This window comes from Medicago sativa, chromosome 4 (assembly GCF_051527215.1).
Source record: "Medicago sativa cultivar Bolivia chromosome 4, Bolivia_mono, whole genome shotgun sequence".
Lineage (NCBI taxonomy): Eukaryota > Viridiplantae > Streptophyta > Magnoliopsida > Fabales > Fabaceae > Medicago > Medicago sativa.
Genome location: NC_140752.1, coordinates 61,113,522 through 61,138,694, shown reverse-complemented (window position 1 = coordinate 61,138,694; position 25,173 = coordinate 61,113,522). Strand labels below are relative to the sequence as shown.

Genomic DNA, 25,173 nt, shown 5'->3' with positions numbered 1-25,173 from the left:
TGCCAATATTTTTTTTTGTTGAAGAAAACCAACAATACCGACATTGTTAGGTTGTATATTTATTGTGGTATCCCAAGTTCAAAGCTAATGTAGAAAATTAAAATAAACGCTCTCATAAGTTTATGGGTGAATTTTAAATTTAGGATTAACTTTATCTTATGGGTGCCGGTACCTGCAGGTTTTATGGATACTTATGGTCTGTTTAGGATTAACTTATCGTATTATTAGTAGATATTTTACCGTTGTATGTTATCAACTTAAGTGAGTTTGTTCACAGATTTACCATTTACGTTTTTGGCATGTTGAGCATGTGGTTGAATCTGATGTACTCTATCAATCTGAATAAATTAATATCGTTTTGTTTCAGTCAAAAATGAAAGAATTCTCCTCCTAGTTAATCTCTCAATCTATATATTGGCCATGGTCACGGTTTGCTTCTTGAATTTTCATAGGTCTTGAACCAGCACATTGTGGGTAGGGCTTGCCCATGTAAAAAGAGCACATGTCAATGATGCTCAACTAATTGTTCTTAATTGCAAGTATAAGCATGCACTTTATTGTAATGTTTGCCTTTTGAATGAATTCAGCTTGATTTTACTATGAAATCATTGGTTTCTTTGGTAACTTAATTCATATATACCATGAACAAGCACATAAAGACATGGTCTTTTAAAAATAACAGGGTGAGACTATGACCTGTCTCTGAATATCCATGGCTTTGGATAAACAATTTGCAGACCCGATATAGTTTATCCAAGTCATGAACATAGTATGCCTGAAATGTCCAAGAAAATAACCGAGTATGACTATGTCTGCTTCATGGTTTCGGAAACTATTCAGGCTTACCGGTCAAACCGTGCATGTTTTTTCGCTATAGATGTCTTATTCACATTCATGTTACCAGGCACGGAATATCATTGTCGTTCTACAGTTCAATCTGTCATGTCCTTTGTACTAAAAAAACAACAAACAAATACTTGCACAGTGTGAGTGTTGTAAACCCTCGGATACCGAGTTCGATTCCTACTTATAGAAAAGATTAACAATGAACAAATAGAATAATGTCTAGTACTAACATTTGTTCTTTCTCAATAATATCTAACATAATATTATCCTAGAGAATTCCTGAAAGGTTTGATGATAAATACAACATGGAAGAACCTTTAACAGTCTCCTGATTAACCTTTTTCCTGATTTCCAAGACCTTCTTGTGAGAATTTGAGTGCACTGATGCTTCAAAGGTTGGGCTAGCTGCAGGCCGATATTCAGGAAATAGGCGACCAGACCTGTATCGAACTCCACAAGCATTGCATAGGGTCTTAGGACCCTTAGGCCCCTCTCTCCATTGTGGCGTTTCAGTTACCTCGCAATGCGTACATTTTCTACGAGCAATTGATTCATGTAACGATGATCTCTTCATCTCAATGCTATTAGAGAGCTGGGATATATTGTCTTTCCTTGGCCTTTTTTGGGCTCTGCATAATGATTTACCAGCACGCTGTTTATCCGATTGCTGCTTTTGAAAAGGAGGTATGAATGGAATTGAGAAGAGCCTGTCGAAGCTTGAGAGGCGCCGGCGTTTACCACGAGGACGCTTTGTCGGGATCACTGGTAATTCAAAGTTGTAATTCTCAACCGAGGAATAACTACTGCTTTCAAAAACTGAAACTGGGCTGTAGGTTCGGCATCCGCGTAAATTTGTTCCATTGAAGGAGACATTTTGGATGGGAATAGTTTTGCCATATGCAGGTCCAGCAGTCTTTCCAAGCTGTTTTATTTGAAAAACACGCAAAATATAAAACAATCAGATGCTAATTTCTGGCAACAGAAATGAAAAGATTAAACTTTCAATAGTACATAATGTTTTAATTAAACTCAAGGAATCCACTAAAATTCTTCCATACTTTACATGTATACACGCCACAGTCCACAGAGAAAATCACTTGAAAGGAAATTTATAATAAATACTTTTCAATTATCAGATGCCATCCTACGGGTGCGCTTTGGCGAATGCCTAGCTTTGTAATCCAGTGATACAGAGTTCAATCACCGTTGAAGACTGTATGATGGTCAAATGCCTCTCCCGTCTCTAAACATATAATAATTTTTCCCCTCCCTTATTTAAAAAAAAATATTATCAGTTTCTGTAACATCAATCATATATTGAGCCAAAAGCATGCGAGTAAAATTACTTGTATCTTTTTGCAACTTCAGCTTGTGATTCTGCACAAACTTGCCTACATAGACTTTATGTTGCAACTCAATCAACCTAGTCATTGGCGGCATGACAGTTTCTACTTATTTTGTCATTTGTGATCATCGATCGATCTTATCCTGGTTGTCAGCCAAAGGAATGTCATTCATTACCATGTTACCTAGCCATAAACCATCTTCAAGCACACACATGAATACCATCTATTCATCACAACTAAAATACTTACAACTTCAAAACATGGTTACCAGAACTTTCTCACTTTCTGAGCGCAATACCCCTCCACGTTAAGGTATGAGTACTATTTACCAAGAGAATTTGAGACAGATTTTCAGTGTCAAAGTATCATATTGTAAAACTAATACCTGAAAATTAATCATACACGAACAATTTGTGTGATTACTAGTTAGTCCTTTTTTGAACATATTTTGAGCGTAGCTTTTAGTTTTTTACTCATTAAGTGTTACCATTATCATGATTTGTGTTCAGAACCAAAATGTATCATAAAAGTAAAGATATCATCAGCATATTTTATAATCATGTTTATCAACTAATTGCATGAAAATTGAAACTTTAGCATTTGATTTTGCTCATGTTCTTCTAAACTCGACTTTAAGTCATTCAACAAATCTTCTCTCTTATCCCCAAAAAAGTTTTATAACACATCTATCTCTAACAGCCTAGAAAACATTTCAAAAAGAACCGAGTCAAAAAGATACTTAAACATTAAAATCATTACATTCTCCCCTTTCACTTACTAGTCCTCGTCGATCTTTTAAGCTTGAATTCACAACATTTCTTCTGTCAATATGAGAAAGTTCCTGCACAACATCATTGTAGTAATTCTCAATTCCCGCTAAAAATCCTGACCAACAAAATGCCATAGTCATCAAAGCAAGCATACAAACTTCTCCAATTAAAAACGTCTAAGAAGAAAGTTACACCCGTTGAAAAGGATAAACCCTATCAAACGAATTAGCCTTTGCAAGCAACCAAACATACACAACAGGACTCTGATAATAAAAAATGTGTGGTTCGATGTTGATATATTTATGTAATTTTAGTTTTTCACATATTCAAACCATGCACATAATTAATTCATCAAATTAATATAATTATTAAGTAGAAAAATACGTCCATCCAAACAGCAAAGACAGGAGCAGAAAACTCACAGCAGCAGAGAAATTGTTCACAAGATTTGGTTTCTCGTCTTGAGTTTTGCCGCGTAGCTCAAATGCCGGTACTGAGAAAACACCAAGAGATGGTTCTTCAAGGTGTTTGAATTGATCATTCCAATCCTGTTCCACACCATCAGTTTCCACATCTTCAAGTGGAAAATCAAAAAACTCAACGACGTCACCAAGAATCTCATCCGACACACCATTAAAATTCTTGTCAAAAAACCAGCTGTTCTTCATATTAGCAGTATCCTGCAAAAAGATTAGGGGGAAACCATCCATTAGTAATTGAGAATCCAACCCCAACATATGCTACTTCACACTCACTTTTCTGCGAATAAACCATCAATTTACTTCTTAAAGTATCACTTTGTATACAATTTAACCCTTAAAGTATATAAATATAACAAGTAGCCTCTAAAGTATATGAAATCCGTCACTCGTCACTAGTTACTGAAGTATAAGAAAATCCGTCACGTTAGTCTCTTACATTTCAACAGCATAGACTAAACTTTAGAGACTAAATTGAAGAGATATTGATACTTCAGAGACTAAATTGACGGTTTATTCTTCCTCTACCATGGGAACATTAAGCAATTACATAGTCACTATGTAAAAATCAATGTTAATGATAAAAATCCAACAATACTACCTACTGCATGTGCACCATTCTGATAAGATAACCAGTCAAGCTTTGTTTGCTAGTTGATTTGATTTTTGGGTTAAATTAAATCTCTATTTTAATATATATTTGATTTTTGAAAAGAAAAACATGATAAATGATCGTATAATATTGATTCAATTTAAAAAAAACATTTAACAATGTCTTTATTTTTTGTCTGTAGACGAAATAATAAGTATCACTTAAAACTCGCACACACCTGCGAGGTCTTAGGTTCAAAGCGGGTGAAGGTGTTCAACCTAACAGTAACGGAGGCGTATAGTAAACCTCTCCCCTCCAAAACCCAAGTGGCAAACAAAGTCTTAAAGACATAATATGGTCATATTAAAATTGAAGAACAAGAAGCATAATAAGATTGTACATTATGAATAATGGAAAAATAAGCGAAACAAAATTGAGGTGAAAATGAAAAAGAAAGAATATTGGACATTTGAAGAGACTCACCGGAACTGAAAAAAGAGAAATTAACGGCGGTGGTGGCGCATGAATGATGATGATGAGATGAGGGAGGAAGCCCTTATCTATCTGCAGTGAACGCAGTTGATGGATGCTGTCTACTCTCTGCGCTGTCCTAACTCTAACATAAATGTATCTTTCCCACTTTTTTCTTATTCCCCCATGTGACATGTCTCTTTTCTACTCTTATTCCACGTGTACTACTCTTTTTTAGTACTACTTTATTCCACTCGTTAAATAGACGAGTCTATTTTACCCTGTGATGAATCGGAGATAATTTACCATAATGATGAGTACAATGAAAATTGTTGTTGACACATATGCAAAGGCGGAGAAACACGAGTAATTTACCTAAATATCCCACGGCAGTTAACTGTCGAGTTTCTTCAAAATCGGCTGCAGTTAATTACCGAGGAAAACCTCGGCAGTTAACAGTCAATGATTTTCTGCTACAAATCTGGCAGAAGCTCTCATCCATTATTCATCTCATCTTACAAATTTTTTTCCAAATCTCTCTAAAAAATTCAACCAAATTAATTCAACAAAATCACAAGTAACTAATTATAATGGTATTAACTTATATTTTAGTTGTTATAAATGTTTTTATTATTTAGGTTTTGAGTAGATTTATTTTATTTTAGTTTTTGAGTAGATTTACATGTTATAATTCATTTTTAGAGTAAATGTTAGTTGATTAATGTTGTTAAAATGTTTGCATGATGTTTATGTTATAATTTAGAATTTTAGGGTTATTTTTAATTTTGGTGTTTTATATTTATTTTTTTATTTTAGTTTTTAAGTATATTTACATGTAAGAGTATATGATTAATTTTAAGATTAGATATAAGTTGAATAATTTTGTTATATTTTACATTATTTTTGTGTTTTTTTTTAGGGTAAAACATTTTAGGGTTATTTTTATGATTTTTAGGGTTTATGTAAAATTTACACTTCAAGTATTTGATGAAATGTTTGAATGAGTATTTCATTGATTGTTTTCAATTTCTTATTGTGTAGATTTGAAGCAATGGCCGGGTGGATCGACATTCATGCAGAATTCAATGGCGGAGAACCTCAGAGGTTGAAGGTTCGGTGCCTTGATGTAACGTTAAGAGGTCTCAAGGATCAACTGAATGAATTCAACCAAGGAGTCAATCCCAGAGACACAAGGAGGGTGGAATACGTCCGGTATAAACTTCCAACGCTCGACGAGGGGAGGGTATCATTCACTTGGGTGGAGTTAAAGAACGACGAAAACGTGACGAGCATGTTTTGGGAGCACAACATGTTCCAGTGGATTGATATGCGGGTGACGTTGCTAAGATCAACTGAAGATATTATCAAGAGTCTGATTCCGCCAGAAGATCGTCATTAGTTAGGGTAATGTGCATTCCAACTACAACAATTGTTTTACCTCTGAAATGGGGTAATTCAAACTTGCCAAACGGCGAGGACTCAAGCATTTCGCTCGGCATTCATGTTTTTCCTTTGAAAAGATTAAATTTTTGTTAGGCTGGTTTAGATGAAGGTATTAAGTGTCAAGGAATGGACCTCATTCTGTTGGCACTTGAATACCATCATCTAAAGGAATCGAACCCTTCTTTTTTTTGGGAACCATCACAAACAATTTCATGCCATGTCATAGGCGATTTTTCTTTGTTCTTCTCATCACCCTGAACGTTACCCTGATTCTGATTCTGAGACATATCTACATTAAAAAAAATGGCGATCAAAACCTAAACTAAACAACAATGCCATAAAATCGTAAAATCAAAAACTAAACCTACACCTAAACTATCATCAAAACCTACACCTAAACCTAAACAATTCTAACAATTCTACAACAATTCATCAAAACCTAAACCTAACAATTCTAACCTAAACTATCCTAAAATCATAAACCTAACAACTCTAACAATTTTAACAATTCTACAACAAATCGTCAAAACAATAAAACCTAAACATAAATCTAACATATCATAAAATCAATAAAACCTATATAATCGAAATTAAAAAAAAACAATTCAAAAACAAAACAGCAATGCAATAAGATTCAAACAACGTACTTGTTTTTGTGATTGAAATTAGCTTGGAATGGCTTTAAAAGGCTGAAAATCGCACCTTGCACAACCAAAAACGTAATGGAGTTTTGGAAACTCCTATGCCAGTTCTGTTCTTATAACAAAACTTCGGCAGTTAACTACCGAGGTTTTCCTCGGCAGTTAATTGCAGCCGGATCCAGTAAACTTTGGCAGTTAACTGTCGAGGGGCATTTGGGTAAATTACTCGTGTTTATCAGCCAAACCAAATGTGTCAACAACAATTTTCGAGTACAATTTGATTCTGAAACAAAGAGAGAAATCACATACTGATTAAAGTAGATAAAGAAGTTTGATATTCTTCAGATAAAAATGATATTAAATTGTAAGAATAAAGATGAAGAAAAATTATTTTTCTCTGAGAGGGGTAAATTACCTCAATTCATTAAGGGGTAATGTAAAAAAATCATTAAATCTTGTACACATCACTTCAGAATAATTTTTAAATGATACTTCCACTGTCTTAAAATAATTGTAACTTTTGTATTTTTTGTCTATTTCAAAATAATTGTCACTTCAAAATATCAATGTAATATTTATTATTACTTTTTGATCAAATACTCTTATTTATTGATTCTAACTTCATTTAATTACTTCAATAACTGCAAATAATGAGCATGTTTTGGTAAATGTTACTAATTTATACCATTTGACATGTTTCAATTGACATAGAAACACGATCAAGTTCAAAACAACATCTTGAAACACATTCCATTTCGTCACCGCTCTTCTTATATGAAGGAATTTGATGTAAAAAGGTAGAATACAAAACATGTTCTCTCCATTTTGTGTTTTCTCAATGAGATTAGTAAATCCTTATACTAAGTAAGACACTTCAATGCTAATATTTTCATAAACTTTCATGAGTTAAACTTAAATCCAACAACATAATAATACACATCCTTAAAAAAAAAACATAATAACACAACATAATAGATCACGGATCAGACAAAATTGTGATACAAAAATTGCATAAAGCTTCTGGAAAAGAAGGATGCAAAATAGGGCATCAAGAGATCGTTACGCTTCTAGATGATGCCCCTTGTAAGCCATAAAAAATGCATATGCATTGTCTTTAAACTTGATATAAACTTGTCCAAGAACATGTCTTATGATAAACATAATACACGGACAAAGCTTGAAACCTTCTTACATAGATTTTGTGATTTCAAAAGCTGTAAAACTCTATATCGAGGAAACCCTGGATCCTCATTGCTACACATCAAAATCATAGGTTTATTAACCAATGCTGACTTTGGCAGCATGACTCTATCTAAGCATACTTGAATAAGATCTTCCTCATTCCATCCAATTATTCTCTGAAAAAAAGAGAATAATGCGCAAGCTCTAACATTCGCCTTCATTATCTTGCTCTTTATAATTCATTTTATAACACATTTTCAACACGAAACTCTCTAATAATATGAGATAATTTGGTTCTTACTTGTTCATAATATTACTTGTGTTCTATACTCGTTTGCAGTGGCGGATCTCTTCAGTAGCCCATGTGGGCCACGGCTCCCCCTATACTTTGATATTTATACTAAATATGCGACCAACATATATTAGTTTGCTTCACCACATAGTGGTAAACATTGTCCAGTCAACATGTCCGTCCAGTCAACAACATGGTGGTTGGTGGTGGGTTCGATCCCCACTAACTTGTACTTTTGTTTATCCATTTTTGTACTTTGTTTATCCATTTTTTTTCTTTTTTCTTGTGCTAGATTAAATAATAAACACGTAAATTAAACCATAAACAAATTGTTCAAACCACATGGTGGTGGGTTCGATCCCCACTAACTTGTACTTTTGTTTATCCATTTTTTTTTTCTTTTTTCTTGTGCTAGATTAAATAATAAACACGTAAACCATAAACAAATTGTTCAAACCACATGGTGGTGGGTTCGATCCCCACTAACTTGTACTTTTGTTTATCCATTTTTTTTTTCTTTTTTCTTGTGCTAGATTAAATAATAAACACGTAAACCATAAACAAATTGTTCAAACCACATGGTGGTGGGTTCGATCCCCACTAACTTGTACTTTTGTTTATCCATTTTTTTTCTTTTTTCTTGTGATAGATTAAATAATAAACACTTAAACCATAAACAAATTGTTCAAACCATTCGGGACCCCCTAAGGTAAATTAATTACACTGATGAATTTTTATTTTTGGCACCCCCGTACTTTTTTTCAAGATCCGCCACTGCTCGTTTGTGACATAATTTATTGACTCTAGACTTTATTTCCATGATAATGAGATTTCGATCTTTAATTGAAAATTTACCACCTTTGAGTTTCATCATCATGTTGTTGTCCTGTTCAGATACAAATTTATTCTCTGGTCAAAATTTATGTCTTGTTGATCATTTCATATGTTAAGGGTGCTTAAATAACTTGCAGGCGTTTAACATTTTTTTTTTTTTTTATAAATACCCATTATAAAACATCATGCGTATAACAAGAAGGGTTAATTATGTTTCTAGTCCCTATAAAATAGCGACCTTGTAAGTTTAGTTCCTACTTAATTTTAATAGCATCTTTAGTCCCTAATTTTGTTTTTCTGCACTGAGTATTAGTCCCTACTCAATTCAAATTTGTTTAATTTATGCTTAAACTCTTAAATTTTTGAACAATTTTTTGCAGACATGTTTAGAACATTACTAAAAGTTCGTCCGCAAAAAATTATTGCAAAATTTGATTTCTACATCCAGATTTTATTACTTTTTATCTTTAACTTTTGTCGTTTTAAAAAATTCATATTTAATTCATTTCATGTCAGAAAATTCTAAATTTTAGTAAACGAACCTTTCATAGTGTTCTAATCTTGTCTCAAAAAAATCGTTCAAAAATTTAAGAGTTTAAGGATAATTAATCAAACTTTGTTTTAGCAGGGACTAAAATTATAAGTAAATTTTTTTTTATAGGGACTAAAAATGCTATTAAAATTAAGTAGGGACTAAACTTACAAGGTCTCTATTTTATAGGGACTAGAAACATAATTAACCCTAACAAGAAATACTTCCACATTTTTTTCCACATGATTCTTGTTCTTCTAAAAGAATTGGCATATTTGCTTTCACATTGTTTGTGATACTTTGCGCATATCACTTTTGTGGTGTTCGATTTTCTTATACAATAAAATAGTAATTAAAATAAAAAAGTTGTTGTGAAATCAGATTAGAACCAGTAAATTCTTCATCTCGAAAATAAATAAAAAATAATTTAACTACCTCAAGAGTCATGCTCTTCTAAACTTATTCTCGAATGCTTAGAATAGATGAGTTTATCAATTCAAAATTCAACTTGAAAGTTGCAGTCATTTAAAAATTCTGAATAGATATTATATCAGTTATATATCAAACCAAGTTTTTTTTTTTTTTTAAGGAAATGTATCAAACGATGTTAGACTCATTATATGAACTTTGTTTGCTAAATCAAGATAATTAGAAAATAATGCTAAGAATTGGTACTGTTTTTCTTCATTAGTCATTCAAGAGATGGGATCAATTTGTCCTTTTAAACATTGTATTTATTATTTTATTGCTTGTAGAAAAAGAGAAAATAATTAGATGTAATTTAATAAAGTTTAAAAGTTGAAATCGAATTGATTAACAACCTTCATCTGTGTGAAAAATACTTGTGTGGTCACAAGATTTGGATACACTCGCATAAAAATACATATCATTTAATTATTTGAGAAATATGAGTTTCTCCATTTGTATATTCTCATTTTATAAACTTTGGACAACAAATTGACTAATTTTGAGAACCAAAATGCTGCTGATTCACTCTAATGGTGATTAACTCGACAACTCCTGCCAACAAAAATGAAAATTAAAGTAAAAAGGAAACGCCTCACAAAACCCTACCCATCAGTGGACAAAACATCGAACAACATCAATTTGCGTTATAGGACCGGTGATGGAAATATGGATAACTCGATCCAAATCTGAACGTAATTCTGTCTTCATATATTTTGTTCTCTAAAATCTGTGTTAGTTACCACAAATTATGACCTAACTACTTTACCTCTTTACCTTCGACGTTCTTCTTCTTGCATTTACAATTTGTACGAATAAGAAAAGAAGGAAGAACAGAGTTAGTGCTAATGTAAGAACCTTCCACAGGATGATGACATATTCATTGTTTGATATGTTATCCCATCTCTCCTGCAATTTAATTTAACACAGTAAAGGTAATCAAAATTCAAGAAAGAAGATTTCAGTAAAAGTCATGATAGTATCTCCCTGAATCAACAAGTAGAGATCTAAATGTTACCGTTTTTGGTTGTGTAGCCAAGTTTACAGAGTAGTATCTCTTTCATTTTTTGTTTTTTTATGAATATGAACTCTAGCTCATTGTTAACAGATGAATATAAATACTACACACACTCCATAATAAAAAATATCAAGTTTTAAAAATACTACACCAATTTGTTATTTTGTAATTTGTATTAAGATAAACTTTATATAAATATGCATATAATAGATAATTAACTCTATACCGTGACCATATTTTTTTTTATCCATTTTAAGCCGTTTAAAATTTAGACTACCAATCTTTTGCAGCCATGGATAAGATTATCTATATCTTACCATTTTTGTGCAAAGAAAGAATGCATCAAACCTAACAGTTATACCTCAGTGATCAGCGATGAGGTTTTATGTTGCTTATTGAAAATGGCTCTCGCATATTCATAGAGCTCCAAGTCAAGATCGTTAAGAGACCGTAGCTGCTGGAGAACCTCCTCGGGAACTTGAAGTCGTGACTGTAAAATCACAAAATATTTAGAAAGGGATAACACATAAGTACAAGCTAAGAGAAGGCTATAGAACTACCCAACACTTATCAAGTAGTAACATTAACTCAATGTCATTGATAAGAGATACATATAAAAACAAAATAATAGACGTTGAAACATTAAGTAAATGAAAACATGTTCATCATTCATGCCATCAATATTCCAATATGTATAGATGCAATTTGATTTGCATATATGATATTCTGCACCACCGAAAAGCCAGTAAAAAAGGATATGTAATAGACGTGTTTCAGATAATAAATTATATTAGCTTGCAAAATCTTCTGAAATAGAATGTTTTTTTCAACACGGATATGTTTTAATCTTGTGAAGAAACTATTATAACAGAATCATGAAAGCATAAATCCATGTTAAATTGTTCAAGTTGATTTGAAAGCCTGTGAAATAAGTTTAGTAATACAAAAGTTATCAGGTTGTAAACTATAAATTCGAAACCGAAGATTAAGGGTGTGTTTGGATTGAGGGTTTATGAGGGGAAGGAAGGGGAGGATTTACTTTTCTATTTTAAATTATGGACAATATAAAATGTTTTTTTTTTTTTTCAAAATAAATTAAGTGTGATTGAAGTATTATATGATCATTAGCATTTTGTCATTTCAATTTATTAAAAACCATTTTATAGTGTCCGTAATTTAGAAAAGAAAAGTAAGCCCTCCCTCCTAAACCCTCCTCATTCAAATACACCCTAGGTAACTTGAAATAGAGGCACAATTAAGCAATAGATATCCCAAGCAGTAATAAATGTATACACAAAAAGAATGAGTGAAGAAAGGATAGATATACACGCCACATAATGATAGTGAAAGAATTATGGAATGATATTATGTTAGTACTAAAGCTGTTAAGCTTACCTCCTTTGTAAAGTTCACCGGAATCCTCTTCAAAGAGGAGATGCGTCGGCCTGATTGGGAGCTCCGTAAATTAGAAATACAGGTTTCATAAGAGTCCATGAGTTTCCCAACAGTCATCTGAAATCAATGAAAGATCAGTAAGCTGAAAAAATGAGAAATGGATAATATCTGGCGAGTCCATAAAATAAAATCACCATATTTGCCAAGGAAACAGGCTTACAGTTGATTCTGCTGCTTCTCCATTTTCAGTTGAAGTAGCCTCGCTTGCTCCCCTGTCCGAGGTGCTATTCTGTATTGCAATCAGAAACGTTCTAAGAGTGCTTTCCATATTCAAACCTCAATAACAAAGTTCACTCATCCAAGAGATGCTTCTTACCTGATGTTCACTGCTATCAGGATCAGCATCTGAAAATGAACTCTGTTCTGTTGACAAGTACATGACAAATGCCATATGTTAATTAAAATGCAACACAATCAATATCAGAGACAACAAATGTCAACACCAAAGCACACCCAAAGATCATTTCAAAACATGATATTTGACTCAATTTGACACACCCACCCATATATTCTGAAAATATTACATGTCCAGGTGAATGCAAGAATATGAGCGCTAGCTTCATGCTCCAAATTCTGTACCATTCCCGACAACTTTTCAGCCCTTCTTCTAACTTGAGAAAAAAGTTTGAGAGAAACAAATAAGTGTTTAAACCACACTAACCTGTATTTTCAATAGTATCTAGGCTGGTGTTTGGTGCATTAAGCTGTGATATAACCTGAGAACCAACCACATTTGCAAACATTGTTGCAGATTCTCTGTGTTCCTCAGTAAGACCAACATATAACATACCGTCAAGTCTCTTCTGCAAGATGTACAAGTACATACCTTAAAAAGGATTGAGGAAAGGAGCAGCTGGGAAGAAGAGAGAGGGGGGGGGGGGGGGGGTGATTAAACAACCATGAGATGCAACTATTTAAACTTCAAAATTACCTTTGCAACTTGTAGCACATATTTACCAAGAACCTTATATTTCTGTACACAATGACGCACTTCATGTGCTTCTGCTATATAAGAATTGTTTGTCAAACCTGCAACCTGATGATTGAACAATCCACCATACTTCATTACATATATCAAACATCATTACCAAAAAAACTCTGAAAATACAAGATATAAGTTTTTCGATTGCAATTGGGGATTTTAATTTGCAGGATAAACAACTAGAACAAACACGGCCATCTTTCTTGCAAAGTAATATTCAAATGATAGCTATGGAATTCGGCATTGAGACATAGGTCAAGGTTGAATTATCCAAAAAAAAAAAAGGATGATATTAATGGATATTGCAGCTTAAAAAAATGCATCCATATTTTTGAGGCGATAATCGGAGGCATCAGAACAGTAAACAGATTGCAGGCAAAATATTATAATTGAATCATGATTTCAGAAAACAGTTAAACATTGATGGAATTCATAGAAATTGATGAAGCATAAGAACCTCAACACCACTAAAGAAACGCATTACATGTGCTGAAGTACCTGGAATGTGGCTCCATTATGTACAATATCCCAAGCCACAGGATGATTGATGTATTCTTGTAAAGGCATTGCAAAATCTTTCATATCATAAGGATCACTGCCCTCAACAATATTCATTCCCTTACTATACCTAGCTTCCCTCTGTAAATTAAAGTCTATATCAATCACATGTACATCAAATGGAAATATGGAAGAACATATTTTAAAAGTATGAAGGCCAAATAGTATCACCCATCATGTGGTAATGCTAAAACACATTAGCAAACAAAACTGCATTATGAAGTAAGATATCATAAACAAGACATGAATGGCTGCACTTGCATATTTAACGTATCTAGATCCATAAACATATCAAAAAAAGCAAATTATGTCTAAGATTAATCTTCATATAAGAATTGGGCTTCATGCTCTTTGTTTAGGTTACATGGTATTAGCACAATGATCCTTTTACAACCTTGTATGAATTTAGAAGCATTGAAAAAAAAACACAAATAGACAAACGTCGAACAACAAATAAAGTAAGACATACCCTAGCAAATAGGTCTTCTCTCATCCATGGAACAAGATACTTCCAAGGCCAGATATCCAATGTGCTTACTCCTTTAGCCTTAGAGCGCAAGCGTAAAGCCATCTGTGTTGCAGATGTCAAGTTTGGATGCACCAAAAATCTAGCCGCAACCTCCATTGAAAATTCGTAAGTACTAAAGACTCGGTTAATCGGATCCCTAAGTATGGTAACCACAGAAGTTCTCTCCTTTGGAAATTTAGATGTCATGCTATAGTCATCATGTGTACTTAACAGTCTACATTTTTGTTGGCTGCAAACACATGTAAACAACAGAAAACGGAAAATAAGCAATATATGATGGATTTCACAGTAGATTTTTAAATGGAGAAATGACATTTCAATAATGGACTAATAAAAGGTTTGGTCATGTAGCAACAAAAATCATGACAAAAAACTACTTTTAACACATAAGATTAGTTTTGTCGTTTCTGAAAATTCACGGTGGAACAGCATAGGGACGCAAAAAACAGTGGCCAAACATGTATCCAAACACATGCTAAGAGTAAGTATGACCTAATACAAGTTTTTACGCTTTACAATCAAACAAAAAACAACTGCAATGATCCGCCATTAGTTTGTTGGGTACAAATAACATAAAAGCATTTGTGGTTTTATGCGAGTCAGTCTATCAAAAGACGAATAGGCAAAGCTACAGAAAAACATCTACATTTGAAGAGAAGAAGATTGTAATGATAAACCCCGACGTACAAGAATCTAAACCCAGAAAAGTAAACATCAGACAACATAACAAATGTTAAAGGACTTTTTAGATGCTAAAGATTTCTTAACAATTACATCTGCTTAACAAAGAGTTATCTAAAGCACTCCTCAAAAACTATTTTGACTAATATTGTCAAAAAACAACAGCAACAAAAGCCACAAGCCCACGTCTGTACCAGTTAGAGCTACTCATTCAAATTGCTACCAACTTTACTCTAACGAACAACCAAAACAATCATGCAAGATCATTTAAAAAAAAATTGCAACAAAAAGGGCAGCATGCAATCGTAATGAGCAAGAATTCAGGCATCACCTTGGATCAAATCGCAACTTATCATAAGATCGAGGACATTCCAAATAATTCGGATACAATTTCCTCAAAAAGCTGCATAAAAAAACAAACCAACCGCATCAAACAAACATGTCAATGAATTATTTTTGTTTGAACATGGTATACAACTGCAGAGACTCATCCCTCGAGCCAGATAAGACCATAATGGGCCACAAAACTTAATAGACTTAGTGCATGTTTGGTTCCACTTCTAGAGGGACCAGAATTGATTCTGGAGGTGTAGAGTTGATTCTGACATGTTTGGTTGTTGTCGAGTATTATTGATTCTACTTTTTTGACAGAAGAATTGATTATGCTTGAAGCCATGATTTGTAGCTTTTGGTTGTAGAATTGATTTTTACAAACAAATTTATAGTTCAACGCACTTTTACATGAATATATCCAAACACAAATCACTTTTAACCAAAATCCAATCTATATCAATTCAATCAAAATCAATTATCCCCACCGCAGAACCAAACACACGCTTACCACTGATGTATTCCCAAGGTTGGATTTGAACCCAAAACCTCTGATTAAGCTGAAAGACACCCGAAACATCTCATCCAAACGCTCTTGCGGCCCGGTTAATGAATTTGATTAATAGAAAAATCTCAAAAACCCAAATAAAAAAACTTACCAATGAAAATAAGCGCGTCCTCCGGTTCTAGGAACATGCAAGAAAAACAACAAATCCTTAAGGGTATGTTTATCTTCTTGTCCAATTTCTCTATCAAGTGAAGAACTTGCCCAACTCTTCACAACTCTCTCACAATGTCCAAAACCATTTTCCGCAAAACAAGCATTCACTATCGCAAAAAAAAAAACGCTTAATCCAAAAACAACAAAACAAAACAACAAAAAAACAAAACAAAAAACAAAGCATAGTTGATTGATTTTACCTAATCCAAAGAGAATGAGAAACGCGAAAAGCTTGAAAATATGATCCATAGTTACAAACACGAAATCCCTAACAAAAAAAAAAAGCGTGAGTGAATTGATGAAGAGAGTGATGAAGTAAAGAGAAACAAAACCAGAATGAAGAGAGTGGGACCTACCTGTATTGAAATTCGGGATCTCGTGTTCGTAAATTTGTACAACAGTGTTGGGATTCGATGGGACAGAAACCGCGATTCCAAAACCCTTTGTTTTTCTGTTTTGTTTTCTCGAGAAAATACAGAAAAACTTTCCCGGGAAAATTAACGTAATGAAGTTGAAGGTGAAATTGAAATGAAACGCTTGAAAGGTTTTGAAATGAAAAAGGTTTTTGCTGAAAATGGTAAAGAGTGCAGAATTTTTTTTTTTTTTTTTTTTTGTTTCCGTGCGTAGATATCTTTTCACACTTTCAAGTTTTTTTTAGTCAAAAATAATCCTGCTAATTTTTTTTGGTAGATATAGCATGCTAATTTTATTATTAATGGCAACGTAATTAATCATTTTCTTCTTAAAATATCTAAAGTTGGAATACATTTTAGCATATGAAACGCACCTCTAAAAAATTTCAATATATAAAAGTTGGAATACAAATTTTTTCACTTATTCATAATGAAAGTCCAGCTATAAAATTACTTAAAAAGAACGGTAAAAACGAAAAAAACAAACTACTACTAAAAAAATTATTTCATTCATTTATAATTATGCTTAAATGCATTTTTTATGTTCTAACTTTATGAAAGTTGCGATTTTGACTCGGTTGACATTTACATGACATGTAATTTAAGTAACCGAATGCCTTTTATGTATTTTAATTAAAAATTAAAAAAAGATCATGAATGTATTTGTTGAATTAAAAATATTTAAAAAAAGGAAAGATAAAAAAATAAGCACATGAGCTCTTTCTCCAATTGTTCCCACTTCCTCTCCATTTTTCCGAAACCACACCACCACCTCCCTTTTCTTCCTCTTCATACACCAACCTAATTATATCACTAAAAATTAACACCAAAATAGTGATATTCCACTACAAAATATTAACCTACACAACATAAAAAAAAAAAAAAAGAGAACTAAATCAAGTTCATAAACATTCCAATTAACACCAAAAGAGTAAATAAATAAGAATACATTGACGAAAATTTGTCAAACTTTATCACCGATTGCAAGCCGTTTCGGATCTCTTCCGCCTGTTTCACCAAAATCTCAAATCAAATAAATCACTAAAACACACACAAAATCAACATATGATTACACGATTAAATAAATAAAAATGAAAATTCGTGTTACCTTATGTGATTGAGCAAATTGACTTGCATTTACGAGAATTAGATGGAGTTGAATTTGCAAAATGAAACGAAAAAAACCTAGTCATGGCGAAAATAGTTGTAACCGATCACTCGCATATGCATGTATATGCTTCTTTGTTGGTGAAGATTTTTGGTTTAAAGGAGTCTATCCCTAACATTTATTTCCAACATGTGTGCCTAGAGATTACAACTCATGTAAGGATTTTTTTACCAAACTTGAACGCTTTTTGAGGTTAGGTGTGATCTTTTGACAAACTTCTCCGTCGAAGTTGAAGTCGTGTTGAGACTTGATGTCCAAGACCGATCCATGTTTTTAAGGTTTTTCCTCCTCTCTTTTCATCTGTCATTCTAAAAAAATAATAAAGAAATCGACGTGGAAGTGTAAGCGATTGATAAGTTCGATTCCCTCCAAAAGAAAAAGATAAATTCGATTCCCAGGGATAAAAAATTTCAATCACTCAACTATCATTTAATTTATTTATTAAATTAATTTATACAATGTGTATCATGGAAGGTGGTCTTTCAAATATTAGAATGACTGGTCCAACCTTGCACAAAATCGAAGTGGTGGTGACTGGTGATACCTATGGAAAATCAAAAGAGTATTCTATCTTGTCAAGTAATTTGTTGGACAAAATTTCACCATTAGAATAAATAAATGGTAAATCCCAAATTCAAACCCCCACGACTAAGGCATATTGCAATGTCTTGCCTAATTGTACAATCTATCTATCCTATTTTAAAAGGAAAAATTAGAAAGTGCGACACAACGGGTCAAGTTTGTGTATGGCGGGCATGTGGATGTTTAACATCATGCACGTGGTGCGGTTTCTCTTCTCCCATTGTTGTTGATTCCACTTTTCAGTACAATTGTGGTGCTTCAATCACTTTTTGTGAAAAAAAATGATATTTGTATAATCATTTCATGACAACTTTTATAACAACAAATCGACGAACATCAGTAACAAGATGTGTAAAAATGTAAAACAAGAGAAGCAATAGTTACCAATTAATGTAAAACAACACAAGACTTTTCGTGCAGTTATCCATATGACTTGGGACGTTTGCACTATTTTTTTGATAATTTTTCGTCATCTAATTTTCCCTTGGCCTCCATGAACTTGTTGTCATCTCTTACCTTATGCTTAGATGAACTTTTTGATGGATTTTGAGGAGAGTCTAATGTGTCGAAAAATCATAAATGAATTAAACACTACATCTTCACTCAACCATAACATTATGTATATCAGTCCACCTACTTATATGTTCTTCAACTTCCACTTTTCTATCTAATGTAAAACTCTTATTCACACTTGATTTATATATCGTTCAACTTCCATTTTTTCATCTAATTTAAGACTCCAACTCACACTTGTCATGCCAATTAACAAGCTACTCTCAAATGTGAGTTCATCTATTAAATGAGATTGCTCTCTGTTAAACGAAAGTTTTTTCATCCACATGCATTTGCAACAACGTTGACTCACATATATCAACGAGACATATCATCTGACCACAATTGTCATGAGGACTTTAGATATAAGGAATCGGTCAGACCATCAATTCTGATATCACTGTTTGATCTTGAGGAGAGTCTAAAAGATAATGTATTATTAAATTTGGGCTAAAATAACCACACATGTGACTTGGACATCACATTTTGACCCAAAACTTTAAGATGTTAAATATATGATCTTCACACTTATATATGTTGTTCAACATCAATTTTTTCATGCGAGACTCTTACTCACAGATGATACATCAACAATTCTTTTGATGGAATTGTGTGGATGTTGATTGATTTCTTTCATACTTGATTTAAGGTTTGTTAGTGTTATTGGTTTCTACTCTTTTGTTTTTATTGCTCTATTCTTCATATCTTTTATACTTTGGCCATCCTTTAAATGGTTATTGTTTTTACCATTTGAGAGATTATAAACCATGTGAATCTTTAGGTTATGAATAGTTATTCCTCTTTGATGTAGATGTTTTAATCCTCTTTGATTTACTTAAGAAGTTAAATTAGGAATTGAGAGCCATCTACCTAAAGAATTAATATTTGAATAATCTTGTGAATGAATATTTTGAAAAGAATATATCAATCTAAGGTATTGCATAAAAGAAGTCTCACATTAGATGGCGAAGTTACAACATGTTTTTTTTTACTATTGTTTGTTTTTTTTATATCTCTTAGCTATAATGGAGAATTTGGAAAACCCACGATATTAATATTTTTATATGTCACATTGATGCATGCTATGAGTAGGTGGTACTAAAATACATAAAAAGAAGCAATCGAAAAAAAAAAAAAATTGTACGAACTACTATAGTAGCATATAATAGTTTTACATCATCATTCAAAGGTACATTGACACATGATGTTGTTTGGTAACACATGAATTGTCAAAGTAATCATATGATATGACAAAATATAACTGGACAAGGGTATACAACTTCTTTTACATTGAAAGAGTGCATCAAAATGAATCTATAAACAAAATTTGATTTACACTAAACAAGGTTTCCCTGAGTGAACATTAAAATAACCACAAATATTATGAAAGATCTTTAAAAAAAAACACAAAGCAAATGTTCTATTAAACAAGAGAGTCCTTGTTTGATTTCTTAGACTCATGAGTCTCCTTTTCCTCATCCATGTTTTTACCATTCAAAAGTGGTGAATTTATATCTTTATCTTTAACCTGAAAAATATAATCAAAGATAAACAACAAAATTCTCATGAACATGAGAAACTATGTGAGAAAAATGGTGAAAAAATTACCTGAGACGACAAAGGAGGATCGACTACGAGTTTCTTTTTGTTCTCTTGAGTGCAGAAATAGGAATACAAACCCATTCCAAAAACTGCTACTAGTATTCCAATAATGTTCCTTTCAGTGAAAGGGTCATGGAGCAATGTGTAGCCAAATCCTAGAACAAGACAAGTCTTGAGGTGGCCCAACACTTGATATGTTACTGGAGATGTTTTTCCTATTACTAGAAAGGTGCTAAAGTTCACAGAAACAGCTATCACACATGACATGATGATGAAAGTCTGAAATACAAAGGTGACAATATGAGTTATATAGTCATATAATCATATTCTATATGATAAGTATAAGCAATTATATATGTTTTTCAAATATATTGCTGCTTTCATTCTTAGTTTCAAATCTACAATTTTATATGATACACAGACACTAGACATAACACTAACGCTAATACTTAAGAAAATAAAAGCGATTGAATTTAACTTTATGTATTGGTGGCTTGTTAAAAAAAAAATATGTATCGGGTCGTGTTAGTTTCAGACACTGGACTAGATGTCTTCAATCGAAGTGTTGATATTACATAATTTTATCTCATCCTTCTAGTTATCCATTACATTAGTATTAATTAGGGTAATTTGAAATTTGACATTACTTACCAAGACAAGAGGAGAATATTTGTATGCAAAGACATTTTGCTTGGTTAGCATCCGATCCACAAGAGGGCCTGAAACAAAGAGAATTGCTGCTTGGAATGGAGCAGACTGGTAGAGAAGTTGTGTGGAAGTGACATTAAGCTTCTTCTGTATTGTGTTAGTGAGCTGAATTGTTCAATAAGTTAAGAATCAACAACCTTTTTAACTTTCAAGCCCTAAATTAAGTGTTTATGTATAAATAATTTCTATAATGAAAGATAAGATAAAAGTTAAAACAGTTTTCATAAGTTATCCGAGAGAGCTTATGGACTTGTCATAAGCTGTTTCCATAAGCTCTCGCAAACAGTTTCACAAGTGCTTCTCTAGTAGATAAGCTCAAATAAAGCAATCCACGAGTAGTTAAATCATCAAAATATTAACATGCTAACAATAGGAAGACAGAACATTAAAGGATACAATTTGGCCAACACATGTTGTTATGATAGCTAGAAGTGAAAGAATGGTTCCAACAAAATTGAGTTGAAGGTCTGTGATAGAAGCAATGCCAACTCCAACAAGTAAGAAGAATAGAGAGAGTTTAATATTCCGGCTGCACATAGTAGTAAAATAATTCACAATCAGATTAAGCAATTTAGCATGACCATGGTCACACTTATTTTCAATATCACTAGGTGTCTTGTAACTAAATTGTTACCTGAACTGCTTCTTTAGGAAAAGAGTTTCTAGCATAACTGTGAATGGTATGATTGCAAGTTTTGTCATCTACAAAATAAACATTAAAATCAATATATACATCAAATGAGTAGTTCAATGCATTATGCATACCAATGTTTCAATCGGACCGAAGATCGAATTGGTGAAACCTTTGGGTCAAGATTTTATTTGTTCAATCAGTTTAACCACCGTTGAACAGGATGATCAACAAATAAAAGTAAAAAGATATATTTAAAATAGGACAAATAAATAGTATAAAAATGAAAGAAAAAAAAAACCAGTTGAATCTACCGCAACCAAACCGATTTAACCCCAATTCAATCCGTTTCAAGCAGGCTGCAAAATAATTGGGATCAAACCAACTGACCAACTAACCGATTCTCGGTTCAATTGGCTAAATTGGATGGTTCGGTTCGATTTTTAAAATATTGATACATGCATCAAAGGACCAAATATTTTTAACATTTTTTTTCCATAATTAATATATTTATTACTAGTGGTAAAAAAAAGTTGAAGTAAACCTGATAGAATCCAATGGAATTGAAGCCAAGGCTCAAGTTGAGAAATCCAATGGAGACACCATTTAGAATGCCAAAAAGCATGACAGTCTTCATGTCAACAGGTTTGGCCTCAAACAGATTGAAACGTAGAGCCACATGAAGGGTGCAAAAAGTAACCATCAAATGCCAACTTGTAAGTGTTGTGGCTGGTCCAAATTAATGTGACAAAAATAAAGTTAAATAAATACCATTTTTTATCATGAAAAGTACATCATATTTAAGAAGTAACAAAAATGATAATTACCGAATGGAAAACCAAGATTGCTCATTAAGGCTTTGTTGCATATGACAATGGAGACAGAAGAAGCCACAGAAAGGAATAGTGCACCAATAACCCCCAATTGAGTTTTTGACATCTCTCCCATCTTTGCCACCAATATATTTTTTTCAAGATTCTTCTATAGACATACATAATATATAAGTGATAAATACAAAATGTACAAAGATTACTAATCACTTTTCATGAACACAAAAAAAATTGAAAGGAAAAGAGAAAAAAAATTGAGACTTAAAATATCAAGAACATCATATAGAGTATAGTTGATCATAACAAGTAAACTAATTACTCATGGTTTATAGGATATGCATAAAATAAGTATGGTTGCTACCAAAGTCAAATTAAGGAATTGATTTATTAATTCCTATTTATAAGGAATAAATGCTACTAGTACTAACCAAGTGGAACATAAAGACATGCTGCATGCAGGACTAAATTGTTATTATCACAACACATACCTTATACAAAGGAGAATTAAAATTGCAAAAGATTTCACACCTGAAATTCTTCTCAAGTCCAAGAGAGAGAAAGAGAGAAGAGTAGTAGTGACTATCTTATTGGGGAATGCAATTTTTGGTGTGGCCTTTTTATTTTTGATGTAGAAGAAGCTCAATTCATTGAGTTTATGTTTGTTGGTTTGGTTGAGTTAACGACCATTTGAAGCAAAAAAGAAGAAGAACATAACATAAAATTAACACATGGACATTAAGATTTCATGGTTATTTTTTAATGTATAAAGCATGCAGCAAACAAATTGATAGATGAGATGTTAAAATCATGAGGTTGTTTTAGTCCAATTAGATGCATTATAGTCTATTCAGATTTTTCTACCAAACACTTTTTTGTAACATGTTGCTTTCAAAAATTGTATAGTAATCGAGTCTTAACTCATAAGTTTGGAAGGTGAGAATGAAACTAACATTTGTTTTTTAAACAAGGTGTCTGCCACTTCAAGTAAGACTTCTCAACCCAATTCAGCATAAACTTCAATCCTACTCCTAATTCATGAATGAGACTTTCATTAGAAAAAGCAAAACAAAAAACGTTTTGTTCAAGCCGCTCTTATATATATATATATATATATATATATATATATATATATATATATATATATATATATATATATATATATATAGGTTTTGCTAGAAGCCACCTTTTATGAAGATGTCTTTTAGCAAACCACACCTCAAGGTGTGATTTCCACTTTTTAGTTATAACTCTGCTAAAAGACACCTTCATAAAAGGTGTCTTATAGCAAAACCTTATATATATATATATATATATGTAGAAAATATAAACTAATAATACTTGAACACATACATGTAGATATTGGTAGCTCACCTTGAAAAGCTTAAAATATATCTTACATTGTCAATAAGTTTCTCTTATATTGTTGATTTCAGATATAACTGGAGGAGTCAAAGCTTTTTAATTTAATGTGTTATATTTTCTTTTTGGTGAATAATTTAATGTGTTATTTATTTTGGATTAATATAAAATTGTGTACTTAATATTTAATACAATTATCAGTGTAGTGTTATTGAATATTATGAGTTATTTATTTTTATTTTGAATAACTCGGTAAATATTGAGTTATTAATTTTAACTAGATTGATGACCCGTGCGTTGCAGGGGTCGAATAGACTGTAATATATAAAAGTAAAGTATAAGAGATGAAATAATTGGTATGCCGTGGTATAAATATTACTTTTGTTTCTTTAAATTTGTTCCAATCAAAATAATATTTCTTTACCATAGCCTATCTTTATGCCAGTGAAGACAAAAAAAACAGCAAAAATAACAAATGTAATAAACACTAATGTTTTGGATATATTCAATTTCTTCTATAAATTCTATCTGAATGCTATAAGATTTGTTCATGAATGTAAAAAAAGTATTGAATATGAAGTCGGAATAGAGATTTATGGTTTATGTAAAAAAAGAAAAAAGAATAGAGATTTATGCTACTTGGAGAAATTGAATTGTTTTTCTAGGCAAGCAAACTTATCATTTCATTAAGAATAAAATCATGAATACAACTTGTACAAAAAAAAAAATCATGGATAGGTAAAGAAAAAATCATGAAGAGAGAAAGGTTTAATGGGAACGAACCTCGAAAAAAATCATGGATAGGTAAAGAAAAAAGAGGAAAACATTAGGGTTTTTGTTGAGGTAGCATGGATAATCACAAACTAATTATGCAAAAAGAGGAAAACATTAGGGTTTTTGTTGAGGTAGCATGGATAATCACAAACTAATTATGCAAATTTAGAGCCAAAATTTTAGGGTTGAGGATTAGTGCAAATTTAGAACAAAATTTTAGGATTGAGTTGTTGCAAACCGGATTAGTGGAGGGAAAAAATTAGGTTAAGTTGCTGCAGACTTAACAAAATTAATAAATAAGGATTTCGTTAGTTTTTTTTTTTACATCTAATACTATAATTAGAAACCGAAAAATTATTTTTTTTTTACGAAAAAATTAGTTGGTCA

The 25,173-nt window shown here is 32.2% G+C and overlaps 3 protein-coding genes across 6 annotated transcripts; all 3 read right to left on the bottom strand.

Moving 5' to 3' along the window:
- Nucleotides 1-991: 991 nt before the first annotated feature.
- On the bottom strand, nt 992-4,714 carry LOC146930397 (GATA transcription factor 11-like). Its single transcript, XM_085701946.1, has 4 exons — nt 4,517-4,714; nt 3,385-3,642; nt 2,971-3,033; nt 992-1,768 (listed from the first exon to the last, which is right to left on the bottom strand). Exons 1-4 carry the CDS (start codon nt 4,697-4,699, stop codon nt 1,115-1,117), a joined length of 1,158 nt encoding a protein of 385 aa, XP_085558072.1. The 5' UTR covers nt 4,700-4,714; the 3' UTR covers nt 992-1,114.
- A 5,580-nt stretch (nt 4,715-10,294) lies between these two features.
- On the bottom strand, nt 10,295-16,721 carry TPST (tyrosylprotein sulfotransferase). The gene is made up of 13 exons (XM_085701948.1): nt 16,524-16,721; nt 16,368-16,435; nt 16,106-16,274; nt 15,448-15,519; nt 14,376-14,664; nt 13,847-13,987; nt 13,298-13,402; nt 13,028-13,169; nt 12,683-12,729; nt 12,527-12,595; nt 12,307-12,423; nt 11,273-11,401; nt 10,295-10,802 (listed from the first exon to the last, which is right to left on the bottom strand). The coding sequence occupies exons 2-13, from the start codon at nt 16,414-16,416 to the stop codon at nt 10,659-10,661; spliced, it is 1,473 nt and encodes a 490-aa protein (XP_085558074.1). The 5' UTR covers nt 16,417-16,435; nt 16,524-16,721; the 3' UTR covers nt 10,295-10,658.
- A 3,299-nt stretch (nt 16,722-20,020) lies between these two features.
- LOC146930395 (UDP-xylose transporter 1-like) lies at nt 20,021-23,390 on the bottom strand. Of its 4 annotated transcripts, none has more exons than XM_085701941.1 (8): nt 23,142-23,390; nt 22,651-22,804; nt 22,368-22,552; nt 21,827-21,894; nt 21,589-21,721; nt 21,136-21,297; nt 20,491-20,763; nt 20,021-20,410 (listed from the first exon to the last, which is right to left on the bottom strand). In XM_085701941.1, the coding sequence occupies exons 2-8, from the start codon at nt 22,769-22,771 to the stop codon at nt 20,306-20,308; spliced, it is 1,047 nt and encodes a 348-aa protein (XP_085558067.1). In that variant the 5' UTR covers nt 22,772-22,804; nt 23,142-23,390; the 3' UTR covers nt 20,021-20,305. The 4 variants fall into 4 exon arrangements, with proteins under 4 accessions (XP_085558067.1, XP_085558070.1, XP_085558068.1 ...); XM_085701944.1 differs by having other exon boundaries at nt 22,651-22,801; XM_085701942.1 differs by having other exon boundaries at nt 23,182-23,390.
- Between the last annotated feature and the right edge of the window lie 1,783 nt (nt 23,391-25,173).

Excerpts from the sequence above, each read along its gene's own strand:
- LOC146930397 (XM_085701946.1), bottom strand. The coding sequence starts at position 4,699 with ATGTCACATGGGGGAATAAGAAAAAAGTGGGAAAGATACATTTATGTT. Across the intron at positions 3,643-4,516 it reads TTTCTCTTTTTTCAGTTCCG|GATACTGCTAATATGAAGAA; the intron begins GTGAGTCTCTTC and ends ATCTTTTTGCAG. Across the intron at positions 3,034-3,384 it reads TGAACAATTTCTCTGCTGCT|GAACTTTCTCATATTGACAG; the intron begins GTGAGTTTTCTG and ends GATGTTGTGCAG.
- LOC146930395 (XM_085701941.1), bottom strand. The coding sequence starts at position 22,771 with ATGGGAGAGATGTCAAAAACTCAATTGGGGGTTATTGGTGCACTATTC. Across the intron at positions 21,895-22,367 it reads ATTCCATTGGATTCTATCAG|ATGACAAAACTTGCAATCAT; the intron begins GTTTACTTCAAC and ends TTTATTTTGTAG. Across the intron at positions 21,722-21,826 it reads TTCCTAAAGAAGCAGTTCAG|CCGGAATATTAAACTCTCTC; the intron begins GTAACAATTTAG and ends TACTATGTGCAG.
- TPST (XM_085701948.1), bottom strand. The coding sequence starts at position 16,416 with ATGGATCATATTTTCAAGCTTTTCGCGTTTCTCATTCTCTTTGGATTA. Across the intron at positions 14,665-15,447 it reads AAGTTGCGATTTGATCCAAG|CCAACAAAAATGTAGACTGT; the intron begins GTGATGCCTGAA and ends ATGTGTTTGCAG. Across the intron at positions 12,730-13,027 it reads AGATACTATTGAAAATACAG|AACAGAGTTCATTTTCAGAT; the intron begins GTTAGTGTGGTT and ends ACTTGTCAACAG.